This window comes from Colletotrichum tamarilloi, assembly GCF_030869305.1.
Source record: "Colletotrichum tamarilloi strain Tom-12 chromosome Unknown Scaffold_19.1, whole genome shotgun sequence".
Classification (NCBI taxonomy): Eukaryota; Fungi; Ascomycota; class Sordariomycetes; order Glomerellales; family Glomerellaceae; genus Colletotrichum; species Colletotrichum tamarilloi.
Window position 1 is genome coordinate 13576 of NW_026849402.1, and position 23554 is coordinate 37129.

Consider the following 23554-nt stretch of genomic DNA (forward strand, 5'->3'; position numbering starts at 1 on the left):
TGAATACAGATTTAGCTTCATCTACAATAGCCTGGATCCTATCAACGACTAGCCATTATATGTGAAGCTCTCACACACGTTGAAGCGTCTGGGTGGTCACCCACTCAGGCCACTCTTTCCCACGACCTGACTTAGAAACATAATTGTGGAGCAGGAGGGGTTAACATGGGTAGCTTTGGTGCGTTTAGCGCATGCACAACGTCGTAATGTGAGTGGACAACACCTTGATGAATTTTGTTCGCACAGTGACCAAATTATTATCGAATGCCCTACATTTTCTTTCGATGTGAGTTGGCCTCACTTGGCCTGGAGTTAAGACGAGATATCACCATGTTATGTCCAGTCAGCGGTAGCATCCCGTAGAGCTCACATTCGAAAGAGTCATATGTACACCAAGAAAGACTATCCAGGCAGGCTCGAGATTAGTCATATTATGCCTAAAAAGCAGTCATTAAATAGTGTAGTGATCGCGGGTTAAGCCGGTGAAGGCAGGTCCAGAAAACTGACCTCAGTTGAGCTAAGTCAAGTACGAAATAGGTGCCTTGGGCACTGGAAACGCACCTGCACAACCTGAGGCGCTGCAAAGACCACCGTCACATCCTCCCCGGTACAAATGACATTCATGGCTTTTGCGGCTTTGCCCACCACCAAACTTCCAACCTAGTGCACCGTACGACCAAGACGTTGCCCCAAAGCCCGAACTTTGCCCCGCAGTGAATTGCCCTCCAGTTTTCCCGCTCGAGATTTTGGCCACCTCTCTCAACGACCTTCGCTCTTTCTCCCGGTTGAAGCCCAGACAAGACGCATCGCATCGTCCGTATTATGTCGTGTCGGCCCCGACAGAATCGCATTCAGGTCTCGGTTTCGCCACCTCATCTCTTGCATCGCTGAAAGAGCCCTTTTCTATCGTGTGCCACCACCAACCATCGAAACCCCACCCCATCCTTGGGAATTTCCGTCTGTCCCTCTAGCCGTCATTCACTGGCTGGATCGCCCACAATCGGCAGCTATTTAGGGTCTCTCCTGATTTAATTCTACAAACTGGACACGGTCCTTACATAGAGACACTTCTCCAAGTCCTGTTTACGACTACCGACGTCGAATACCGTCAAGATGCCTCCCAAGAAGAAGGGCAACAAGGCTCGCGCCAACGACGACTGGGAGAATGAGCTCGGCGAGACTATCGCTCCTGCCGCCGCCGCACCCGCAGCTGATGCCGAAAAGCCGGCCGAGGGTGAGCCGGAGGAGGAGGTCAGTGGTCTCATGGCCACTCTGCGCAAGAACAGAGAGAAGAGGAAGAAGAAGGGCATCGAGGAGCCCGTAGCCGAACCCGAGCAGGAGGATGCCCCGTCACCCAGTCTTGCCGAGAAGGCCCCTCAAGAGGCGACCATGGACGACGAGTTCGCCCTGCCGGAGAAGAAGGGCAAGGGTGGCAAGGGAAAGCAGGCCCAGGCCGCTGCCCCAGCTGACGATGACGAGAACTCCGGCCGTGTCCTCACCAAGGCCGAGAAGGAGAAGCTGAAGAAGGAGAGAGAGAAGCAGCGCAAGAAGGAAAACGTGAGTTCGCAATGGCTCTTTCTATCCATACGACCAATCTAACCACGCCCAAAATGCATAGGCCGCGAAGAAGAAGCCTGCTACTACCAAGGCAGAGCCCGCCAAGGCAGCAGCTCCCGAGAAGAAGGACTCCCCCACGCCCGCCGCTGCTGCCGTCGCACCCCCTCCGGCCGAAGAGAAGGGTGGCAAGAAGAAGAAGATCCCCGCCGCCCTGGCCGCTCTCCAGAGGCAGCAAGAAGAGCTCCGCCGCAGACAGCAGGAGGATGCTGAATTCGCCGAGCAGGAGAAGAAGAGAATCGAGGAGGAGGAGCGAGCCGCGGAGGAAGAGAACAAGCGCAAAGAGGAGGCCAAGGCCCTCAAGAAGCAAAAGGAGAAGGAGAAGGTTGAACAGCTCAAGAAGGAGGGCAAGTTCATGACCAAGGCGCAGAAGGAGGAGAAGGCCCGTAACGAGCGGAAGCTCCAGCAGATGCTTGCTGCCGGCATCAAGGTTGGCCCGGGCGAAGAGGGCGAGAAGAAGAAGGCCGTTTACGACAACAAGAAGAAGGGAGGCCGCAGCAAGGCGCAAGAAAAGGTAAATTTCGAGCACGGTGTGAACTTCAAGAAGTCGCTGTCGCTAACTTACTGGTTCACAGGTCGACGAGGAGAAGGCCCTAGCCGAGGCTGCAGAGCGCGCCAAGAAGGAAGCTGAGCGACTCATCAAGGAGGCCGAGGAAAAGGCCGCCAAAGAGAAGGCCGACGCGGAGGCTGCCGCTGCTGCCAAGAAGAAGGCGGCAGAAAGCGATCTGGAGGACGACTGGGAAGCAGCTGCTGCCTCTGACGAAGATGACGTCAAGGACAGCTGGGATGCTGACAGCGACGAAGAGGCAGAGAAGAAGAAGGCCGCCAATGGCAAGGCCGACAAGAAGGACGAGGAGGACGAAGAGGAGGACGATGACTCTGACTCTGAATCTGAATCCGACTCCGAGGACGAGAAAGAGACGGCGGCCCGTCAAGCCGAACTCCAACGCAAGAAGGAGGCCGCGGAGCGCCGTGAGAAGGCTCACCAGGCCGCGTTGGCTGCCAGATCGAAGGACAACCTCCGTTCTCCCATTTGCTGTATTCTGGGCCACGTCGATACCGGAAAGACGAAGCTTCTCGACAAGATTCGGCAAACCAACGTCCAGGAGGGCGAAGCCGGTGGTATCACTCAACAGATTGGTGCCACCTACTTCCCCGTCGATGCCATCAAGGCGAAGACCGCCGTCGTCAACCCTGACGGCGCCTTCGACTTCAAGGTCCCCGGTCTGTTGGTCATCGATACCCCTGGTCACGAGTCCTTCTCCAACCTGCGCTCTCGTGGTTCGTCTCTTTGCAACATCGCCATTCTCGTCGTCGATATCATGCACGGTCTCGAGCCCCAGACTCTGGAGTCCATGAGGATGCTCCGCGACAGGAAGACTCCTTTCGTCGTTGCCCTGAACAAGATTGATCGTCTGTACGGCTGGAAGAAGGTCGATAACAACGGCTTCCAGGAGTCTCTGGCGTTGCAGCCCAAGGGTGTCCAGAACGAGTTCAAGAACCGTCTGGAGCAGACCAAGGTCGCCTTCGCCGAGCAGGGTTTCAACGCGGAGCTCTTCTACGAGAACAAGTCCATGGCCAGGAACGTCTCGCTCATCCCGACTTCCGCCCACACCGGAGAAGGTATCCCCGACATGCTGAAGCTCATTGTTCAGCTCACCCAAGAGCGCATGGTCGGAGCCCTCATGTACCTTTCCGAGGTTCAGGCTACTGTTCTCGAGGTGAAGGCCATTGAAGGTTTCGGTATGACTGTCGACGTTGTCCTGTCTAACGGTATCCTGCGCGAGGGTGACAGGATAGTGTTGTGTGGTGTTGAAGGTGCCATCACCACAAACATTCGTGCGTTGTTGACGCCCGCACCGATGCGTGAGCTGCGTCTCAAGTCCGCCTACGTGCACAACAAGGAGGTCAAGGCCGCCCTCGGTGTCAAGATCAGTGCCCCTGGTCTCGAGGGTGCTATTGCCGGTTCCCGCATGATGGTCGTCGGCCCCGACGACGACGAGGACGACATCATCGACGAGGTCGAGTCCGATCTGGCCACTCTCTTCAGCCGTGTCGAGAAGACCGGTCGTGGTGTCAGTGTCCAGGCGTCCACCCTCGGTTCCCTCGAGGCCCTGCTTGATTTCCTCAAGGACTGCAAGATTCCCGTCGCCAACGTCGGTATCGGCCCGGTGTACAAGCGCGATGTCATGCAAGCCGGTATCATGTTGGAGAAGGCGGCCGACTACGCCGTCATGCTCTGCTTCGATGTCAAGGTCGACAAGGAGGCGCAGCAGTACGCTGACGACGTCGGCGTCAAGATCTTTACCGCAGACATTATTTACCACTTGTTTGATGCCTTCACCAAGCACATGGCGGAGCTCCTGGAGAAGAAGAAGGAAGAGTCCAAGATGTTGGCCGTGTTCCCCTGCGTGCTCAACACGGTTGCAGTCTTCAACAAGACCGGTCCCATCGTCGTCGGTGTTGACGTCGTTGATGGTCAGCTGAAGATCAACACGCCCATCGCAGCTGTCAAGACCAACGCCGTCACTGGTGTCAAGGAAATCGTCAACTTGGGTAGAGTGTAAGTCCATGATCCCATTGGTCTCGTCTCTGACGAAGAAAAGGACAAGAACAATTTTGAAAGCTAACATATCCTTAGTACATCTATCGAGCGTGACCACAAGCAGATTCCCGTCTGCAAAAAGGGACAGCCCTCGGTCGCCGTCAAGATCGAAATGGGCGGCCACCAGCCGACGTACGGTCGCCACCTTGAGGAGTCTGACGTGCTGTACAGTCTCATCTCGCGCGCCAGCATCAACACCCTCAAGGAGTTCTACCGCAAGGACGTCTCCAACGACGAGTGGCAGCTCATCATCAAGCTCAAGCCCCTCTTCGACATTCACTGATTGTGCAGTATCTACTACTCCCATGTACCTGTCTCTTCTGTCTTGTTTAGCTACATGACGAGAGAGACAGAGAGAGGGAGAGACAGGGAGTCTGGAGGTGAAGAAGTATGAAAAGGTTGAATGGTATAGGAAGTGGGTCATCTGGCTGCAAGAAGGGACGGACATGAGGGGTTTTTTTTTTCCAAAGAAGTGATGTATGTGGATTTCTTGTCTACGAGGTGGTCTATCACCCCTCCAAAAGCATATGTTTGTTTCCATGGTCATTCTCCAAACCAAAAAAGATCGCAAGCTGTAGGCAAAGAAGAATTCAAAAGAGATATTCGTCTAGAATTTCTGACTTGTTTTTTTTTTCTACGCCTCGAGCCTCTGGCCTCTTGAAGTGTTGAATGTGTGCATGTATCATGGTGGCCGAACGATGCATTGCGCACGGGTTCAAGACGGGTGAGACGGCCAGAAAGCTGTAGTCTATACTCTTCTTGAGGGGACATCACGAGGGGACATCGCCATACTTGCACAAATTCGAGTCACAGCCGTTGAGGAAGACACTGCAGGAAATCAATGCCTTGATTGAACCTAGCTTTTATTTGACGTGTGTATGGAAAAGAGGCCTCGGTCATTGTCAAATTCAAGTCATTTCTCTCATTCCATGATAACCGTCGAAGCTGCTCTAGCCTGATAACCCTATGCCAACCCGAAAGAAACCATAACTAAGGGTCTATTCTATCATCTTCGTTGCTTCTCGCTTTTGTTCTTTGTTGTCTTTTTTTTCAAAGTTTCAGACGTTGGTCAGGTCCGCAGGATCCTATTTTGTGCCCTCGGCCTCAGCGTCAGCCTTTGCGTCGGCGTCGGTCATCTCCTCATCCTTAGCCGCCGGAGGAGCCTTCTCAGCTTCGGCAGCTTTGCGAGCCTCCTCTTCGGCTTTCTTGGCGGCTTTCTCAGCCTCGACTCTCTCCTGAACGATGCGACGCTCCTCCTCGACCTTCTCGAAGTGGCGCTGGACGATAGGTCCAGCCATGGCGCGGATCTCGTCAATTTTGGCAACGTAGACAGCCTTGGTGGCGTCCTCGCCCTCATCGTACAGCCAGTCCTGAAATATAGGTTAGCAGCTGCTTTCAAGTCATATGCATTCTAGGAAATGTCTTACCTCGCTCGCCTCGAGCTTCTCCTTGATCTTGGTCTTCTCCTCGTCGCTGGCAAAGTCGGCATACTGGTCGTCGAGCTTGTTGCGAAGGTCGTAGATGAAGGTCTCGAGCTCGTTCTTCTTCTCCTCGGTATCGGCGACAAGCTTGTCCTCCATAACCATGGCAGACTCCTTCTCGAAAAGGGCGGTTCTTGCTGAGTCGGACAGGGAGGCTGTGCCGCTGACGATGGGAAGGTCGCCCTTGCGGACTTGCTTCTTGACCTTGCGGGTCTTCTTGGGAGCATCCTCCTTGTTGTCAGTCTCCATGGCCTTTTGAGGTGAGTAGATTGTTAGCTTCGGGATCTCTTCATCCTCGACAAAGGCGTAAGACGGGGGCGGGACAGATCGCAACTCCGTGCCGAAAGCTTGGCGCCGGCGTTTGAGCGGCGACTCTAAGCTATCAAGCACGTCGGCAGAAGAAAAGGGTTCGTAACGAGACGCCGCAACACTCACATCAGGGTCCTTCTTCTCGCCGTCCTTCTCATCCTCCTTAACCTCCTCCTCGACCTCCTGGTCCTCGACGTAGTAGCCGCTCTCAACGTTAAGAACGCCGTGGATGTTCACACGAGCCTTCAGCTTGCAGATCATGAAGTCGTCCTTGCCGTCGGCCTTAACACCCTTGACAGAGAAGCGACCAATCCACGGGTTGATCTTTCCGGGGAGATCTTGAGGCTTGGCGTAGCGGGCCTCAAGATCAAAGGGCTGCTTGCGGTAGAAGGTAAGAATCTTGGTAGAGGGCAGAACGTTGCCGCGGTTGAAGACAGTCAGGCTGGTGTCCTCGTCGGGAATATCGGGAGCCTTCTCCCAGGCGAACTCGATGGGGTAGCTCATGATGTCCTGGACAGTGAAGTCGCGGACACGGAAAACGGGGGACAGGATAGCGCAGCTGAAGGCAGCGCCACGGGCAACAGCCTCGTCCTGGTTCAGGGTGAAAGACAGGGTCTTTCCGAAGAAAGCCTGGATGCGCTCCTTGAGGGCGGGAACACGGCTGCCACCACCAATAACCTCAATGACGTCGATGTCGTCCTTGGTCAACTTGGCCTCGGCAAGAGCCTGCTCGAGGGGAATGTGGACGCGCTGCAGCAGAGGCTCGACGAGGGCCTCGAACTCCTGGCGTGTGATCATGGCGGAAACATCAACATCGTTCATGATGGACTCGATGTTGACGGGGGCCTGCTGGTTGGCAGACAGGATCTTCTTGCACTTCTCGGCGGCAGCAATGGTGCGGGCCATGGCGCGGCCGTTGGAGTGGATGTCAATCTTGTACTTTCCGTTGAACTCCTTGCCCAAGTGCTCGACGAGAGCCTTGTCGAAGTCACGGCCACCAAAGTGGCGGTCGAAGGCGGTACCCTTGACGGCCAGCTCGCCCTTCTTGAACTCAACAACGGAGCAGGTGTAGTTGCTGTGGCCGATGTCGATGAAGGCAACACGGCGGGGCTGCTCCTCGGGGGCGGGGAGATCGAGCTTGGTGATACCCCAGCCGAGAGCGGCAGCAGTAGTGTCGTTCATGAGGCGGAGGAGCTTCAGGCCAGCGATCTCGGCAGCATCGATGATGGCGCGGCGCTGGATGTCGGTGAACCAAGCGGGAACGCTCATGACCAAGTCGGAAACGGGAAGCTTCAGCTCAGCCTGTGTTGTTTGCTTGATCTTGCTGAGGTACATGGAGATCAGCTGGGTGTTGGAGAACTTCTCCTTCTTGCCAAGGTACGAGACCTCGACACCGACCTGGCCGTTGACATCGACGAGGGGAGCGGTAATGTACTGCTGCTCGAGCTGGGCATCGGGGTCGCTGGCGGCGCGGCCGGCAAGACGCTTGATGGAACCGACGGTGTTCTTGAGGTTGGAGATTTCTTGCGTCTTGGCGCTCTCGCCGAGGTATCGCGACTTGGGACCGAATCCAACGACAGACCTATGGATAACAGTTAGTCTGACTGCATCATCATCATTTCGAACGACTGGGAGCTATTGGTTTGGACGTACGGCGTGGCGCGGTTGGAGACTTCATTGGAAATCTAGATTCATTTGTTAGTCGTCGTTGTTCTGTCGCAAAATCTCTGCTTGTTTTTTTGGCGGGGGAGGGGCAGAGGTCGGGGTACGCACCACATCGACACCGCGATTTCTGGCGACGGCAATGACCGTCTTGAGGGTTCCGAAATCAACACCTAAAGGAAAGAACACAAAGGTCAGCAAGCATTCATCGAGGCGACAGATATCAAGGCGGTAGAGAACGAGAGAGAGGCGCAAGCATACCGACGACACTCATGTTGGGTGGTAGTGTTCTTTCTGTGAGGATATTGTAAACAAGGATTGTCCGGCGGACGTTCTGATGGCAGCGGGGTTGCGCTCACAACAACGCTCTGAGAAGAGGAAAGAGGTTTGTTGGGGGGTTCGAGTCTTGGTCGAGTGATGGTAGATTATTCCGACTTGCGGGAAGGGTATTTGCAAGCGGTCGAGTCGAAAGGTCGTCTCGTCGAAAAGGTTGGGGGGAGGAAAATGTCGAGTACAGACAAATGCAAGGTTTAAGAGTTTGTCAATATGCAAGAGAACCTGAAGGTGGGATGTGCGGGAGTGTGGAAAAAAAGTTGCAGTGCGCTCTAGCGTCACCAGGAAGAGTCTGGCCGGGCTGTACACCAAGTAAGTACTCTGAGGTAGGTCAGGTAGTGAGTGGCAGGCGACAAAGGTGGATGAGGTGGGCGGGACAAGGAAGACCGGGGAGGTCCAGGTAGCGGTAAGGTACGTGGCCACACCGGATTTACTTTGGGGTATTGGTGAGGCAAGGAGGGCGGTCAGGTACCTTTTTTGGCACGGTACCGTACACTGGGTTTGGGCTTGGATTGTGTGTGCTGTCAAGTTGGGTACCTACAGTACCTATGGCATCGACGAGACGTTTAGCGTGCGATGCTCTGTAACTGGAGCGTCTTCTAGCGGACGTTTTCTTTGCTTGCAAGGGGCGGTATTGCTGTGACAGTGCGCTCTGAGTAAGGTAAGGTACCTTGGAAAAGGCGACGATGTCTACCAAATGTTAAGGCAGGTAAGTACTCGGCGGGACGGGAATGACTTGAGCTGGGTGGACCCAAATGGAATTTTGACGGTGTCAGGGCGCTGAAATAGTAGTGGAGGCCGAATGGGAAAGAAGATTCTCCTTCGTTCTCTGTCGTTCCTCATTGACTTGGCCCCCTGCTCGGGTCACCGTGCCACTCCGCTACCACCGTGGATTTCTTGTGCTTGCTGCCCCTCCACGCTCTTCCTCCACCCCGCCGCCACCCCTCCCCAATCGTCCCTCTCTCCAACTGGCTCCTGCGGAAGTGAGGCAATGCAGACAGCAAAGAACCACATCCACGTGTAAGGTAAGGCTGGCAGGCAGATGGGCTTGCTCGCCGTTGGTCTCTGCATGTCCGTGAGCCATCCATACATTCTACAGAGTTTGGGGGTATATTCATGAATGAATATGCTGGACCGCCTCGCTTTCGAAGCAATCAATCCATCATCCTTCGTGCCTTTGGCCAAAGCCATCCCTGTTCGGCAATAACGACAGTATGCCTATCATCCTTGCTCGTTTGTGTTATTTTGTCCAAACATCTGTGGTCAGCCGTGATGCAATACCTCTGACCTAGATATGGAGCACCTTGGACATCATCGTTAGTCACGGGGCTCGTCAATGTCAGGCTGCTCCCACGAGTTTGTTTTGTAAAGCATGCGACCAGACAATATGCTGCCTCTGCAGGTTGTTGCCAAGTACGATACGGTTCCGAGTCCACTTGAAGTTATCTAACTTATCTTGGCGATACCCCTCTATTGGGTAATACATCATGCCCATGCCGCGATGATTACCAAATACATCTCCTTTCCCGACGCTTGACATCGTGTCCTTGATTAATATTACTTCACAGCTTCCAACCGTCCACAGACTCGGTCACTTGGCCCAGGTTCTTGTTGCTAATGTCATGGCACCGATAGTTCATGGATCATCAGTCGTATCCTAGATGGACGAGCAGGCTGCGTTTCCTGTCATTTTTAACCACAACTGCTCATTGCACCACGTCGTCAGCTTGCAAGAGTACGGATGCCTCCAAAATGTATTGCATTATGTAAGTATTGCTAATGGCTTTCTGGTCAAATGGGCTTTCCAATCCCCGCCGTGTCAGGCGTTGTACCTACAGCTCTTGCGCTATCAACCCATGAGGTTTACAAAAGAAATCAGAAAAGAATTAAAGGAAATACTCGAAACCAGTGTTGTCGGACGTCCTGACCTTCTCCTACTTCCTTGTTGAAAGCCCGTTCAACGCCATGATATGCAAATTTATCCATTCTATCGCACAACGTCGTTGCTTCGCCCCCCAACGCTTCGCTACTGTCTTCTCTTGGGCGAGTGATCGCGGCTGTCATGGCCTCCGCTTGAGCTTTCGCCCTCAGACTGGACATCTTCCAGAGGGATCGTGCGGACCAAGCTAGCTCTCGCAAGAGGGCTACGGCCGCCTCTGGCCGAATGTGTTGCGTTCATCCCTTGTCGTGGCAGGCCTTCTCCAGACTGTGGCCGTCCAGAAAAGTTGTTGTCAACAGAACCCATCCGGACATTGTCGGTGTACTCCTGGCCTTTATCCATCGGAATAGGAACGTCTTGGAACCCTCCTCTCTTCATCTCAGCATCGGAATATTCGTAAACCTGGCCAGTGGTTGTGGTCTGAGCTCCAAATCGCTTAGAGTTGGACAAAAACTGGTTGAACTGGCTCTGCTGTGCAAGCTCGTACTTCTTGCGATCCTCCTCACCCATGATACTCTCCACACGACGGGGCATGTAGACCGAGTTGCCAGCGGTCTGCGACGACACCATACTATCAAACGAGTCGCGTGACTGCAAAGCCCATGCCGGACCGAAACCACTAGGACCGGATCGGTTAACAGTGACTTGGGAGTCGTCAGCGTTGACATAGAATCCAGCTGCAGACTTCTTTCTGGCAGCGAAGCGTCCCTCGATTTGCGATGGCGGCTGGACGACGCTGTGCTTGCGGCCCATGGGGCCCATGTTGCCCTTGCCGCCAGCGATGCTTTCCTTTCGGGCCTCAGCGGCAGGAATAAACGTTTCGGGCACGATGTTGAGCTCGTCTCCACCTTCCTTGGCTTGTTCAATGGCCTCCTGAGCAGTAGTCCCAGTATCGGCAGTGGCGGCATCAGCTCTCGGGCCTCCCCATGTTCTCTGACCAGCCGTGAAGATACCGTAAACCATGTAAAACCAGTTGAAGAAGGGGTTCAAGATGAACATGATCGGGTACAGCCAGATCTTGTATCGACGGAGCTTGGCACCAAAGTACAACATCATGAGCCAATTGAGTCCGAGAGAAATTGCAATGAAACCGACCGGCAAGTTGTCAACCTTCTTGGAGGTGGTGATGATAGCGAGAACCATGATGAAGAACAAAAGAGCCGTGGTTCGAATGGTGTTTTGCATGAATCGAACCAGAACCAGGATAGGGTAGCGTTTCCAGAGACGCCAATCAGTAAGCATGCAGACTTCGTTGGACAGGAAACCCAGGAACCAACGTCTACGCTGCTTGATAAGGGATCTGTAGGTCTGGACAGCCTCGGTCTTGCAGAAGGCGGAGGTACACATCTGAATCTGATATCGCTTCTTGGCTCCGATCATGAACAAATGCGTCAGCCAGCGGTCCTCGCCTAGATGGCACTTGGCGAAGTCGAAAAGATCCTCGCACTGCTCAGCTTTATCGGCAAAGTAGTACTTGGCCATGCGGCGGAAAGCAGAGAATCGAAGCATCGTCAAAGCACCGGGAAGGCAGGTGACAGCGCCACATCCGGACTCGACAGTTCGCTCGAAAAGTTGGCCATGGATATACTCCATGTCTTGGAGCAGTGTAATCAAGCTATGCTTCTTAGTCGTAGACGTGATAACACCGGTCATGGCCAACATGTCTCTGGGGTTACCAGGGCTCATTTCCATATCGAAGACGAAGTTCTGCAGGCAAGTAGGGTCCAGAATACAATCGGAATCGATGAAAAGGATGAATAGGTTGTCGTTTCTCTTGAGGTAATGCTCGTAAACCTTGTCGATAAGCTTGAAGGTAGCCTTCTGACAATGACGCTTGCCGCCATGGGGGAATCGGGAGACGGTGATACGGGCGGATTTGTATGAGACGTCGATGCTCTTGGGGTATGTCTCCAACGTCAGCGGGACACCCAGCTTCTCGAGAGTGTTCAGGTAGAGTTCGTCTTCCTGGTCACCGTCGAACGAGAGAAAGACGTGAATGCATGAGGGCGGATAGTCGCAGTCGACGACGGAGTTGATGGCAACAACGAGAACATCAGGGTCCTCCTTGTAAACGGGCATAACAATAACGACCTTTGGTGCCGAGACTTCGTCCAGAACCTGCTTGATTCTCTTCGTTCGTCCGAGCTGGTTGGTAACAAGCTGATAGACGCAGAATAGCCATGGGATGGTCAGAAGACCAGCAAAACTCCAGAAAGCGAACCACTGAAGGACATCGACCATGTTCGTCGGCCAGTACTTTACGACAGCACTGGGCAGAGGCAGAGTGACGATCATGATTGGGAGGAAAATTGCTCTAGTGAGAATCGTAAGCTCAACCATCTTTCGTGTGAGAGGATTGCCTGACGCTTCCACTTACCTGAAACAAGTGAACAAGATGCCAACAATGACTGCCAATACTCGAATGGACCAGTGCTCGGCCTTGACGAAGACCTTCCATAGGCAGTACAGAAATGCAGCAATCCATAGGAACCATTCGAGGATGGCTGCCAACATCACCAATCCGACAATGGAAGTGTAAACAATCTGGGCATGTCAGCAAGTGAGGATGTATATACAAGTTCCAGAGGGGCTTACATCCTTGGGGGCCCAGTAATTCTCATCACCAGGCTCCGCCATCTTGACAAGATAACTGTAGTCTTCCATCGTGTCTAAGAAAAAAAAAAGTGCGCTGAATCGATGATACACGAGCGGTGGAAGCAAACGCAGCCGGGCAATGAGCCGACCGATAACCGCAACTTCAGCTGGATAGAAAAGGTCCACGTCACGGTGAGGGAGGCGGGATCGTGCAGATAAAGCGTGTTGTCGTCGGGTAGTTGCAGCTCGCTTGTACGGCGCGTACTATGTTTAACACTCGTTTTCTTGAATCCAGTCGGACGGGTGTGTTGGGCTGGAGTCGAGACTCTCAAGTTGTGCCGCACCAACGGAAGCAAGGTATCCGAACAAAGTAGTCGGTAACCGCGGAAAGGCGAGATCTGATGGTTCGGCCGTGAACATGGGCAAAGCCACCTTTTTCTTCGAGTGAGGTGAGCTTGGGGTGACTTGCGATGGGCCGGATGAGGAAACGACTCACCTCCCAGTAGTGACCGGCCTGTTCAGATTGGCCAAGAAAATGTCGGTCGCGACACTCAAGCTCAGATGGGCTCTTATGAGGTCAACGAGTACATCATGAGCGGGGATCAGCCAGAGAGGACAAAGGAAGATCGCGGAGCGACGAAGACTAAAAGAGACGCTGAGTAGAAAATCAGATGACGGGAGATGTTGGCTGGCTCCTACTCGTCTTAAGAAGCCTGGGGCGCAACATGGAGCAAGACGGAAAAGGAAAGGGTACCAAAGACGGGGGAGGCGCGAACAGGGTTCGAGGCTCGATAGAGCCGCGCCCGTCTAGGATCGATCCGGTACCTCACAGACCGATGGGGGGGGGGGGGGGGTTCTGGATGGTCCAAGTTGAATAGGTGGGTAAGGAGGATGATTAGGTATTCAGCCCAAGGGGATCAAGCAAACAAGCAGGCAAGCAAGCAAAGAGCAGCTCTCAGGGATCACCGACCTGCACGGATCACATTAGCCAGTTGATGGATGGGCGCCAATGTCAAGCCAGGCGAGGCATCATTTTGGCGCGGATAGCTAGGTACCCGATTGCGCACATGGAGGGGCTCTTGGTATTGCGACCGGCCGGTTCGAGTTGCAAGCTGTATGCCGAGCGGGACCTAGGAGACGTGTTTCTACAGTTTCCTAGACGTCCCCGGCGCCTGGTACGTGGCAAGATTGACGAATCGGGTTGCCGTCGTGGCAATAGCCTCGCTCAGAAATGCTGGATGAGTTAACGGGGCAAGATAGTTAGAATGGCATGTGGTACGACTGTCAGGACCCTTGGTGCGACATGCCTCGTGTCTACAACTTCCCACGCAGCCGGGTTCTCGACGGAATGCTAATCACGCAGTGGTTTGGGGGTATCACCCGTCCTCGTGGTCTCGTTTAGATCCGCGATCGTTGCTGAAATATGATGTGCTTCTGATGCTAACGGCGACTACGTAGGTCAAGGCTCTCGTTGCTGGGAACAACTATGAGTAGGAGACGGACGTGATCGTCAACTCTGGAATGCACAGCCCAGCCGAGCCCAGTGAGAGTTCTTCCGCACACCTTCTTGGATCTGGGTCTACCTTTCCTGTCTGAACGAACAGCCCAGACCCGTTGGGGTAAGGTAGGTATCCTGCATTTCCAATATCTGAGCATATTTGTGTAGAATGTGACGTACACGGCAGGTGAACCTGGGATAATTAGCGAAGCGATGTGAGAGTAGCAAAGTAGGTATGCGCTGTTGGCACTCAAGGACCCGACGTGAAGTTGCATTTGCCCTTGGTGAAGCAGGGGTGTCAATTGCATTAGCTAAGCATATCAAGAGGATCAAGTCCATTTAGGGAAGGGTCGGGCAGGGATCAGATGAGCCGACAGGTGGGTCGTCAGCACAGCCGGGACTTCGGGCGGTAGGGGCCGCTGTATCAAAGAACTTCAGGTGCCCTGTACGGCCACCTTATTCGACCGCCATCGCATTAGGGTAAATGCAAAGCATCACCCCATGAATTAAAGATGAAGTGTCTCTTTTTGAGTTTGCGATGGAATGTTCTGTTCTCACAGTCGGTAGTCACGTAGTTTAGACGCCGCAACCCGCCAGCCTAACCCTATGCGCGGTTGCCGTAGAAGCCATTCCGGTTGGCCTTTGCCACTCCTTGACCGTCAGCCTTCAACAAACAATGACAAACACCCATCCGCAAAGTGCTTTCTAGAGGCATCATTGCTACTCCGTATGGTACCAAGGTAAGGTGAGCTTGGAGCACACCAAGAACCGAGCGAGGCACCTCGGCCAAGCAAGCTTCAGGTTGGTATGTATACTGGGGCCAGTACTCCGTAAACCCTTACTATCAAATGCTGAGAAGATTATCCCTGCCAGCTGGAATTTGACTGAGGTGACGGAAGGAAACCTTGGTGATTCGCATCTGGGGCTTCCCGTCTTCCATCGCACTTTGTGAGGGACGGGACATCCAGGAGGAAGGAAACATGATTGGCGCACCTCCCTCAAGGTTAGCACACCGAACCTTGCCCTGAGGCGCTAAGACGTTTTGGTCCAGGGGCAGCCAATCTTGCCGACGACGATCCCGGCGCTTGTGGGGAACTCTTTCCCAAAACATCCATCGCGCTTGTCTTATTTCACTTCTCCAAAGTCGACGAGGATTCAGGAAAGAGACGAAATTCTCCGATATCCACGGCTATGCAACCACGAACGATCCCGTCTATTTTGGGGCCAGAACCAAACGAGACGGCTTTCTGCCGCATTCGACCTCTTCCACAGTCCACACAACCATCTTCCAGATCATCTACACCAACTCCGGCCGTGTTCCAGGGCATCTGACCTCAAGCTTTGCTAGCGATATCTCGATACAAAACCAATGTCTACAACAAGACCGCGCCCAATTCCTCACGTCCTTGAATTCGCTCAAATCCTCTTTTACTAATCCTTCCATCTCCCTGTCTTCCAGTCTAGGGTGGGCGCAGTGTTGCCGTGGTCGGTGCTGAACATCTCTTACCTAGCCGGTGGATATGGGCATGGTACCATACAGATTCCACCCCAAGACGTCCGTGGACGTCCGAGCAACCCAGGATCAGCCGGAATGTGATATTTCAGGACACACTGGGACAACGGCGCCATACGCCCACGCGTGCCTCGCTCACCCCCCACCCGCTTCCAGACCACCCCTCTACGGATACGCGCTCCTACTCCCATCCATCCTCAACCCCCTCGAAGATGGCATCACGCAGGCGACAGATAGTTGTTTGCAGTCTCAATTTGCCACGCGATCGCCCGCCGCCGCCGACACAAGTTTCGACTTGTGTGGCTAGTAACCTCCTCAACCACCTCAAATGTGAAAGCGACACGTCGTTGTTGTCAATGTGAATTGTCAGCATTCTTACTTGGCACTGGCTTGGAGCATGTCGGCCAAGTCCGCCGGATACACTGCATCAGCGACCTTCTTCTCCGTTTGCGATGCCTTGGTTGAGGCAGGCGTAGTGAGAACCTCGACATCGGACGAATGAAGCGAGCTTATGCACAAATAAGGTCAAGGTTCGGCCCAATAATGTTGCCCAGCCATGTCAAGCTGTCGCCATCGGATTCGACACGCGCACAGGGTCCTGTTCGTCTTTTGCCATCGCCCTGGCCGTAGACATACACTTTCGACCTGCATGAACCTCAGAGCACACCTTTGGCTTTTTTGCAGCCCGTCTTGCGTCCACCGGACGTAGGATGGCCTACGTCCGGTCGCGGCTGCAGTCGCGGTATAGTTGTGCTGAACAGCTGCGTGGCAACAATGGCAGCGCCAAATGCACAGCATGCTGTTGTCGGGACGTTTCCTGCCGCAAACGAGAAACAAAATTCTTTTCACCGAGACTCGACTGGCCAGCGTCAACTACCTACGATGCAACGTCAGCCTAGGGATTTCTTCCAAGATGAAACGAACGATGACACCCTTTCCAAGTAATGGTACTGCCTGTGCCAACTGAAACATGTGCACTTCGTATTTCCTCTTGCCCACAGCTAATGCTTGCCAAGAAGCACCATCGAGTTACATCAGATCTAGCACCGTCGACCAGTGCCATGATGCCCCCACCCCACTTCACACCAGCTCTCAAACCACACATCGGGTCGACTGTAAGCCACACCCGCAACCATCTTGTTCAAAATTCTGGCCAACGGACCCAGCGATTCAGCTGCGAATCCTGTGAGAGAGAGTACAATATCAGGCTGTCAGCCACTTCACTAGAACGATCAGGTTGAAAATCACAATTACGCTTTCCTACCTCTTGCCATGCCACCGTGAGTGAATCATTTGGCCAGATTCGCCCGTGAGAAATGAGGTAGATCAAAATTGCCTATTACGGGTCGGAAGAGGCACTGGCGACGACAGCCAAGCCTATTTGCTCATGCGTCTGTTACCTTTCTCAATATTGGACATCTACTTCTCTCTATCAAAAGAATGTTGAATCTGGGAATTCTCCTCTGTAAAGAAAAGGCGGCAGTGATCCCAGGCCCAATCAACCAGAATGATGGCTTCAGATCTTATAGGTACTGTACCCACTTGCTTAGCTGTTGTGGTAAAGATCTGCTTTGCACCCATCCATTCCACCTGGCGTTCCTCTCTCCTTCATCATCACCCTTACGCACAAACTACGATCTAGCCGGTGACTGGCCATCCTTGCAACCCATGGCTCTTCATCCATATGAATCCTTAAGTTATAAACCAATTGTTGATCGCAGCTTGGATTATTTACTTGCCAGTCCGCCATGGGTCTCGGCTAGATCGTGGAGTATTATGAGCTTGAAAAGCTAGTAAGCTCCGGTGACGAGAGTATACTCGGCCGCGTTTGGTGCCTCGCATGGATTTGTCTGCCTCAGTGAGCCTCCGGAGCCATCCTGCACCCTGGAAGTCTTGGCAGTTGGGGCAACCTCCAGGGGGTTGTATTGGTAGCGTCTGGTAGACTGCAGTAACGTGTATCCTCAGAACCTAGTTCTGTATGATGGTGCGTTCTTCACGTCCTGTTATGAAATCGAGGTTTCCCCTTCGTTAGCGAACTCTACTGGCACTTGCGAACCCGGCTAGGCTGTTCCTTCCGATCTCCTGGTCTGGGCGTAGAGTGCATGGCCGGCATGTGACGCTTGTGAACAGTACCGTGCTGATATGTTGGAGGAGTCTCTGACTGCTCTACATCGTTGCCAGCTTCTACGTCCCAGTCGGAGCGAGGAGTATGTGCCCGCGCGAAATAGTTTCCACGCTTGGTTGATGATTCATACCAATCAACGTCACTTAGCTGAAGCTTGCGAACCCGTTGTCCGCCGCGGTCTTTTCCGCGATCTGTTCGATTATGGTGGTAGGAAGTTGGCTTCTCGTGGCCTGCTTGGGGGTTGTGAATATCTAGGTGTGCTTTGATTGGGTTTGGGCAGTCGTTACCATCCGGATCCTCGCTCTCGCGAAGATCATAGTTCAAGACAAGGTTCTTGATGCGTTGCTGCTCCTCTCTTTCGGCTTGTTGCTGAGTTTTCATAGCCACAGCAAATGTTGAATCGGAAGGAACTTCCACAGTACGCGTCTGCGAAGCTTGTTAGCAAAGATGATAACTGCACGGAACCCACGACGACTTCACCCACCTGCTGACGGTTGCCCTTCTTCGTCAAGAGCGAAAAGGCCATTGTGCTACTGGGAGCGGGCACACCGGTATCTCCAGAGTCGGCTGCTGTTGCTGACTCCTTGCTTTTGCCGCGGACGGGCAGTGGCACGTCAAACAAGGGCTTGCGCTCGAACTTGCGAGACTCCAGACTCTCGGCCATCATCTTAGCGTATTCACGTTCAAACTCAGCCTCGGCCTCCGGATCAACCTGTTCCTGCTGACGAGTGACCACGATAGCTTCATCCTCGCTATCGGAGTCCGCGTGAGACATGTCGACGTCATTGTCCTGTTCGTACGACTGATCAGTAACGGGTTGGACCAGCACGGCCTATGCAATTCTCTTACCTCAGCATCTTCGTCAGAATCAGACTCTTCTTCGTCAGCCTCGGGCTCAGGCAAATGTTCATCTCCATCCTCATCGTCCGAAGACGATCCGATGGATGCATCGTCGGCCTCGAGCGTCTTGTCGGCTCCCGAGACCTTTTGGTCCTGAGCTATGGCAAGCTGGAATGCCTTTGAAGCCTCTTCGAGGTTGGTTGCCAACTTCCACTGGGGTCGTGTAAGGGCGAAAGTGTCTTGAACAATGAACTCGATATCCATGGGCAGCGATTGCTTGGTATAGATGTAGTACTATCATGTATTAGTCAACGGGAAGCCACTAGAAATCCAAAAACACAAACCTGGAAGAACGACAAGAAGTAGTCCAACTTCTTGCCAGCCGCGCCCTTGGCAAAGTACATGCCACAGGTTTCCAAGATAGTCGCAATCAAACGAATGCGGAAGAAATCATCGGGCAAATCGAAATGATTCAGTCGACCGGGGATGGGCGGACCACCATGGCCAAATGTCATAATCTTGTACATGGTGTCGAAGACGACTGGATGCTCAACCATTCGGTAGTTGTAGAGTTCACCAATGTACTTGACCTCAGAAATCCTTCGCTGGTAAAACTTGAAGTCGTTCTGCTCCAGCCCGAAGCTGATCGACTCCATGACAGTGTCGATAACCCTGACGACGAAAGCAGGGTGATAGCGGTAAATTGCGCTGAGAAGAATTGCGAGAAGATGGATATTGCCGTACTTGACTTTGCCCGGCTTAGAGAAGACCTTTTCAAGAATGGTGACAACCTTGTCGTATGGTTAATTCCCGACGACACTGCAATAATCAATTGTGACTTACCTCGGCCTCCTCCCAGTGAAGTCTGCGAATCTGCTTCAAGACCTTACTGTAATTACGCTTAGTCATGTCCATGTAGATCAACTTGCGAATAAACAGCTCCATGGGGGTGCGCTCCTTTTGCTGAATGGCAGGCCGGTCAGGAGGGTCAACATAGTAGACGGCGTTCTCGATGAGCATGCGTTCGGCTTGGCCAATGTGCTGGACAGACTTCTTGCGTTGCAATGTCTCGAGAAAGGTTGCCATGCGTGGTGAAGTCTCTGGGTTCCGCAGAAGGTACCGTCCGCAGTTCTCTAAGAGATTACAGATGATCTCGATGTTCATCCTCGAGAAGTCGTCGAGGCTGACTTTGAGGCAATGAAACACAACGTGCTCCGGAACGATGCCAAATTTGGTCAGTTCAGCAAGGTAGCGAATATTGCTCAAGCGCACTTGGCCCAGGAAGTCTTTGTCCTTTCGTCTTTGCAGACTGCGAAATTCGGCATCAAGATAGTCGACAAGGCCTTTGGGGATATCCGGCATGTATCTACCCAAAGTAGCAGCGAGCCTGGCCCATGAGGGCAGCAGGTCTCCGCGGCCTTTGGGGACTTCAGTCAAAGCCTTGATTAGCCTGTTGCGCGAGGCTTTCGAGTTGAGGTAGCAGAAGTCGATAGCAGCTTGGTCAATAACGTCCTTATTGGTGAGATCTGGCAGGCGGGCCAACACTGCGTCCACCTGAGCACCAATCGTCTTGTTGGCGATGGAGGTGGACTGGTCTTCGGCTGCGTCCGGGACCTTGGGTGGTTCCGGTGCATCGGTAACTTCCACTTTCCTGCCCACTTGCTCCTCGTTATCGGACTTCTTCTTCTTACCGTCGTCCAAAAGAATGCCCGGAACTTTGCCCTTCAGGTCGACGAGGTTTTCGTAGAAGCGTCGCTCATCTTCATCCTCCCAAATACCAGCACCGTCACCAAGACCCCGAAGATAGTCACCAGCCTTGACCAGACCGATCGAGCCATTGGTATTGCCCAGCGAGTCATCGCTCTCCTTGAGATCAGGCATATCAGCGCCAATGGCGTCCGCGATGGCCTGAGCATTGGCTACCAGCCGCTCCTGGGCCTTCATTTGCTTTTCAAAGTTGGCCTGGCGATCTTCAAAAACCTCGCCAGACTTGACGTAGGCCTCAGCATTGCGGCGGGCTTGGGAATGGATTGATTTCTGGTCTCGAACGACATGGCTTTTGACGTCCTCAAAGTACTTTTTGAGGATAGTCTTGAACTTCTCCTGAAGCTCAGGGGGCGTGAACGGCTGATCTTCGGTGTCGATGACTTGGTCTTCGCCGCCACTCTCCCCGTGTACAATTCCGTTGGCAGTCTTGGTCGCGCCGTCCTCCCCAACTGTCTTTCGTCCCTCGGCAGCCGAAGACTTGACTCCCAAGATATCCCAGCTAAAGGCCTTGACGAAGATGACGAGTAGAGGCAAGTTTACGTGTTCCCGATCATGGCCAAGTAGATCCTTGAGTACTTCGAGGGGAAAAGGCTCGGTAGCGCCGCTCCTGTTTGCCTGCGCTCTGGGCTTCAGCTCAGCGACCTTACCTGTAGCACCCTTGGTAGCGTCGTCTGGTCTTGTAACGTCATCGAGAGTTCGCAAAACATCAACCAGCCAAAGTTCGGTAACAATGCGCAAGAGCACACGCTGGCGCGTCAAGCGCTCTTTCTCCTCCTTCTCGCGGACCTCGGGTGCCAACGACTTGAGCAAGCTCTTGTCGGGCGTTGCCATTCCCTTCCCAAGCAGCCATCCTAGGTATTCGGTGAACTCGCTGGGACCAAAGCGCTGGTGTAGAGCGCTAACAATTTCGACGCCAGCTTCGATCTCGCCGGGGGACTTGAGTCTGCAAAGGCCCTCGAAACAGGCAGAGACAATTTCGGAGAGGTACTTGTGCAGGCTGAGGGTGCGGATCTCTTGGAGGAAGGTATTTAGGGTCGCGGCTGATACGGCGGTTCGAAGGCGCTTGATGAAGGCGGTATTCTTCTTGAGAGATGAATCGAGAGATTTGCTGACAGCAAACAGGTCTGTGTAGGAGAGGCAAGTCAGAGGAGGGGTGTTGGGCATGGTGGGGTCTGAACCCGATGTACGAACCTTGCTCGCCATCCCAAGCGCGGGTGTTCAAGGAGCGCAATTCACCTGAGTGACTGTTAGCAAGATGCCGCATAGTAGGAGAGGAGGCGGCGGGCGGGCGGGAGAGCGCAACTGACGCTTCCTAGCACGATCCATGGCGGATCGTGAGAATCGAGTGTTGTATATGCAAGGGTTGAAAGCGGACGGGCGCTACATAGGGCAGGATGGCACTGATGATGTCGGGAGCTGATGCTATGGGATCGAGTGTTGTAAACGAATGTGACTCTGCGCGTCAACATGGGCCGGCATCGGTAAGATTATTCGCAGCGGCAGGCCTTGCCTGGGGGGGCAAGTGGTCGTGTCGGTTCGGGTTTGCGTGAATGGTGTCGTTGGCGATTGTATTGGCGGTGCTGAGAGAATTCTGGACCTGAGGTGAAGGTGAGGAGCCGTTTGGGTTGCCTGTCGCTGCTGGATCTGCACAAGGGAAGTCAGGGCAGCGACGGTGGCGGTTGTGTTTAGTGGGTTTTCGGTACGAAGTAGTGGCTTCGGAGATTCAGGAAGGTCGCGGAAAGCCCTCCAGGTTTGTGATGGAGGAAGGCTGCACAGGCGCCTTGCAGTGAGAGTTTCGGGGGAAGGAACCTACTTAGCGCATGGTTCCTGCTGTGAATGACCTGTAGCTTAGGTGGGTAGGCTGCCAAGGTAGCATCTGATTTGCCGCCTTAGATGCCGCATTTCACGGTCATCTAAGCGGTCCGGGCGGTGAGCGTCATGACCCGGCGCTTTGGGTACCTTTGTCGTTTACCTGACAGGTCCACTTCCCACATTCACCATGGAAAACCTGTCCCCGTCGCTCCGTATTTGCGTACCTGCATCGTAGGTAGGAAATTGTATGTAGCATGGAGTATTGACGGGAGGATTTACGTTGATGCGAAGGTGAAAGGACGGTACGGACGGGAAGACAGCTTCATTCAGTCATATCACTCAGCTGGATGAGAAAGTCTCATATTCCATTAGCTTGGCAGTGTGTTATCAACAAACTGAAGATTTCAAGCCAATTAATGGGAAACACGAGCTTTGGTGAGCCTTGCAAGTTTCGACGCCCATTTTTGTGGCTTCGTGATGAATGCCTCCATCCCCACTCGCGGACCCAGCCGTGAGACATGTTGCCTTGGAGAAAAGATGAAGCAAGATAGGGGGAGCATAGATCTAATGCCAACATGCCAATTCGAAGATTCCACGAATCACCGTCTCAATTGGCCAATGACGGACATGCGAGGATCAAGAAAGCAAGTATGCCAATCCTATTATCGACAAATCAGCCACAACATCACACATGTTGTTTCTTACTAAAACTTTACGCAATGCGAAAGCACAAACTCTGAAGGTGTGGCTGATCCAGACTTCTGGTCCCATTCAAGGTTCTTCTACGTTGAGTCACACGTTCTCTTGTAGGATCAGAGGTCACGTAGCGAACATTGACAAGTCATTCAATAACAACCACGATGTTGCTCAAGACTTCATATCGCCACATTCCCGGGCGACGCTAATCGTGAGCCACGACACGAGTGTTACAGGCAACACGAGAGAAATCTCCGCAAACCGTCGTGATGGGTGCCAAGCAGTGCGACGTGCCACATTAATGGCCCCAGAATGACGAGGTCAAAAGACCTGGCCCAACGACAGGTGAATGCTTGCCAAATTGAAGAAGGTAAACCTGATCCGATGATACCTGGTGTGGCAGTTGCGGCGAAGGATCAAGTGCCGCCTCTCAGCATGAAGAAGCATGAAGGGTAGTTCTTGGGTTTGAAATGGAATATGAATACAATGAAGTGCGGCCCGGCGAAGAAAAATAAGTACGGCTCATGGATGCGGCGGCCAACCGGACGTACAAGGGTGCCGGTTCTCTTGAACTTCGAGAATCCCCCCGATCCGGGATCCTTTCAACCCTTTTCCACGGGCCTTTCCCGGGCCCAGGGGCATGGATCCCGATCGGGGTTCCATTTCAATCATTTGACCAATCCAGTGCCGTGAAATACCGAGCCGGTAGAGCAAAGGAGAGAAAAAAAAAAAAGGTCGAATTAAGCATCTCCGCTGAGAATTCCC

General features: G+C 53.4%; 5 protein-coding genes across 5 annotated transcripts; 2 read left to right on the forward strand and 3 right to left on the reverse strand.

Moving 5' to 3' along the window:
- Positions 1-1113: 1113 nt before the first annotated feature.
- On the forward strand, positions 1114-4502 carry CTAM01_06646 (uncharacterized protein; the record flags this gene model as incomplete). Its single annotated transcript, XM_060522673.1, has 4 exons — positions 1114-1557; positions 1619-2128; positions 2190-4177; positions 4256-4502. 4 exons carry the CDS (start codon positions 1114-1116, stop codon positions 4500-4502), a joined length of 3189 nt encoding a protein of 1062 aa, XP_060382518.1.
- An 802-nt stretch (positions 4503-5304) lies between these two features.
- CTAM01_06647 (hsp70-like protein) lies at positions 5305-7945 on the reverse strand (the record flags this gene model as incomplete). The annotated part of the gene is made up of 5 exons (XM_060522674.1): positions 5305-5589; positions 5647-7591; positions 7663-7694; positions 7783-7844; positions 7933-7945. The coding sequence occupies 5 exons, from the start codon at positions 7943-7945 to the stop codon at positions 5305-5307; spliced, it is 2337 nt and encodes a 778-aa protein (XP_060382519.1).
- Positions 7946-10030: 2085 nt separating this feature from the next.
- Positions 10031-12580, reverse strand: CTAM01_06648 (class VII chitin synthase; the record flags this gene model as incomplete). The annotated part of the gene is made up of 3 exons (XM_060522675.1): positions 10031-12257; positions 12321-12487; positions 12539-12580. The coding sequence occupies 3 exons, from the start codon at positions 12578-12580 to the stop codon at positions 10031-10033; spliced, it is 2436 nt and encodes an 811-aa protein (XP_060382520.1).
- A 4409-nt stretch (positions 12581-16989) lies between these two features.
- Positions 16990-17343, forward strand: CTAM01_06649 (uncharacterized protein; the record flags this gene model as incomplete). The annotated part of the gene is made up of 1 exon (XM_060522676.1): positions 16990-17343. One exon carries the CDS (start codon positions 16990-16992, stop codon positions 17341-17343), a length of 354 nt encoding a protein of 117 aa, XP_060382521.1.
- A 244-nt stretch (positions 17344-17587) lies between these two features.
- On the reverse strand, positions 17588-21607 carry CTAM01_06650 (MIF4G domain-containing protein; the record flags this gene model as incomplete). The annotated part of the gene is made up of 7 exons (XM_060522677.1): positions 17588-18100; positions 18159-18464; positions 18524-18808; positions 18859-19305; positions 19358-21405; positions 21473-21517; positions 21589-21607. 7 exons carry the CDS (start codon positions 21605-21607, stop codon positions 17588-17590), a joined length of 3663 nt encoding a protein of 1220 aa, XP_060382522.1.
- Positions 21608-23554: the final 1947 nt, after the last annotated feature.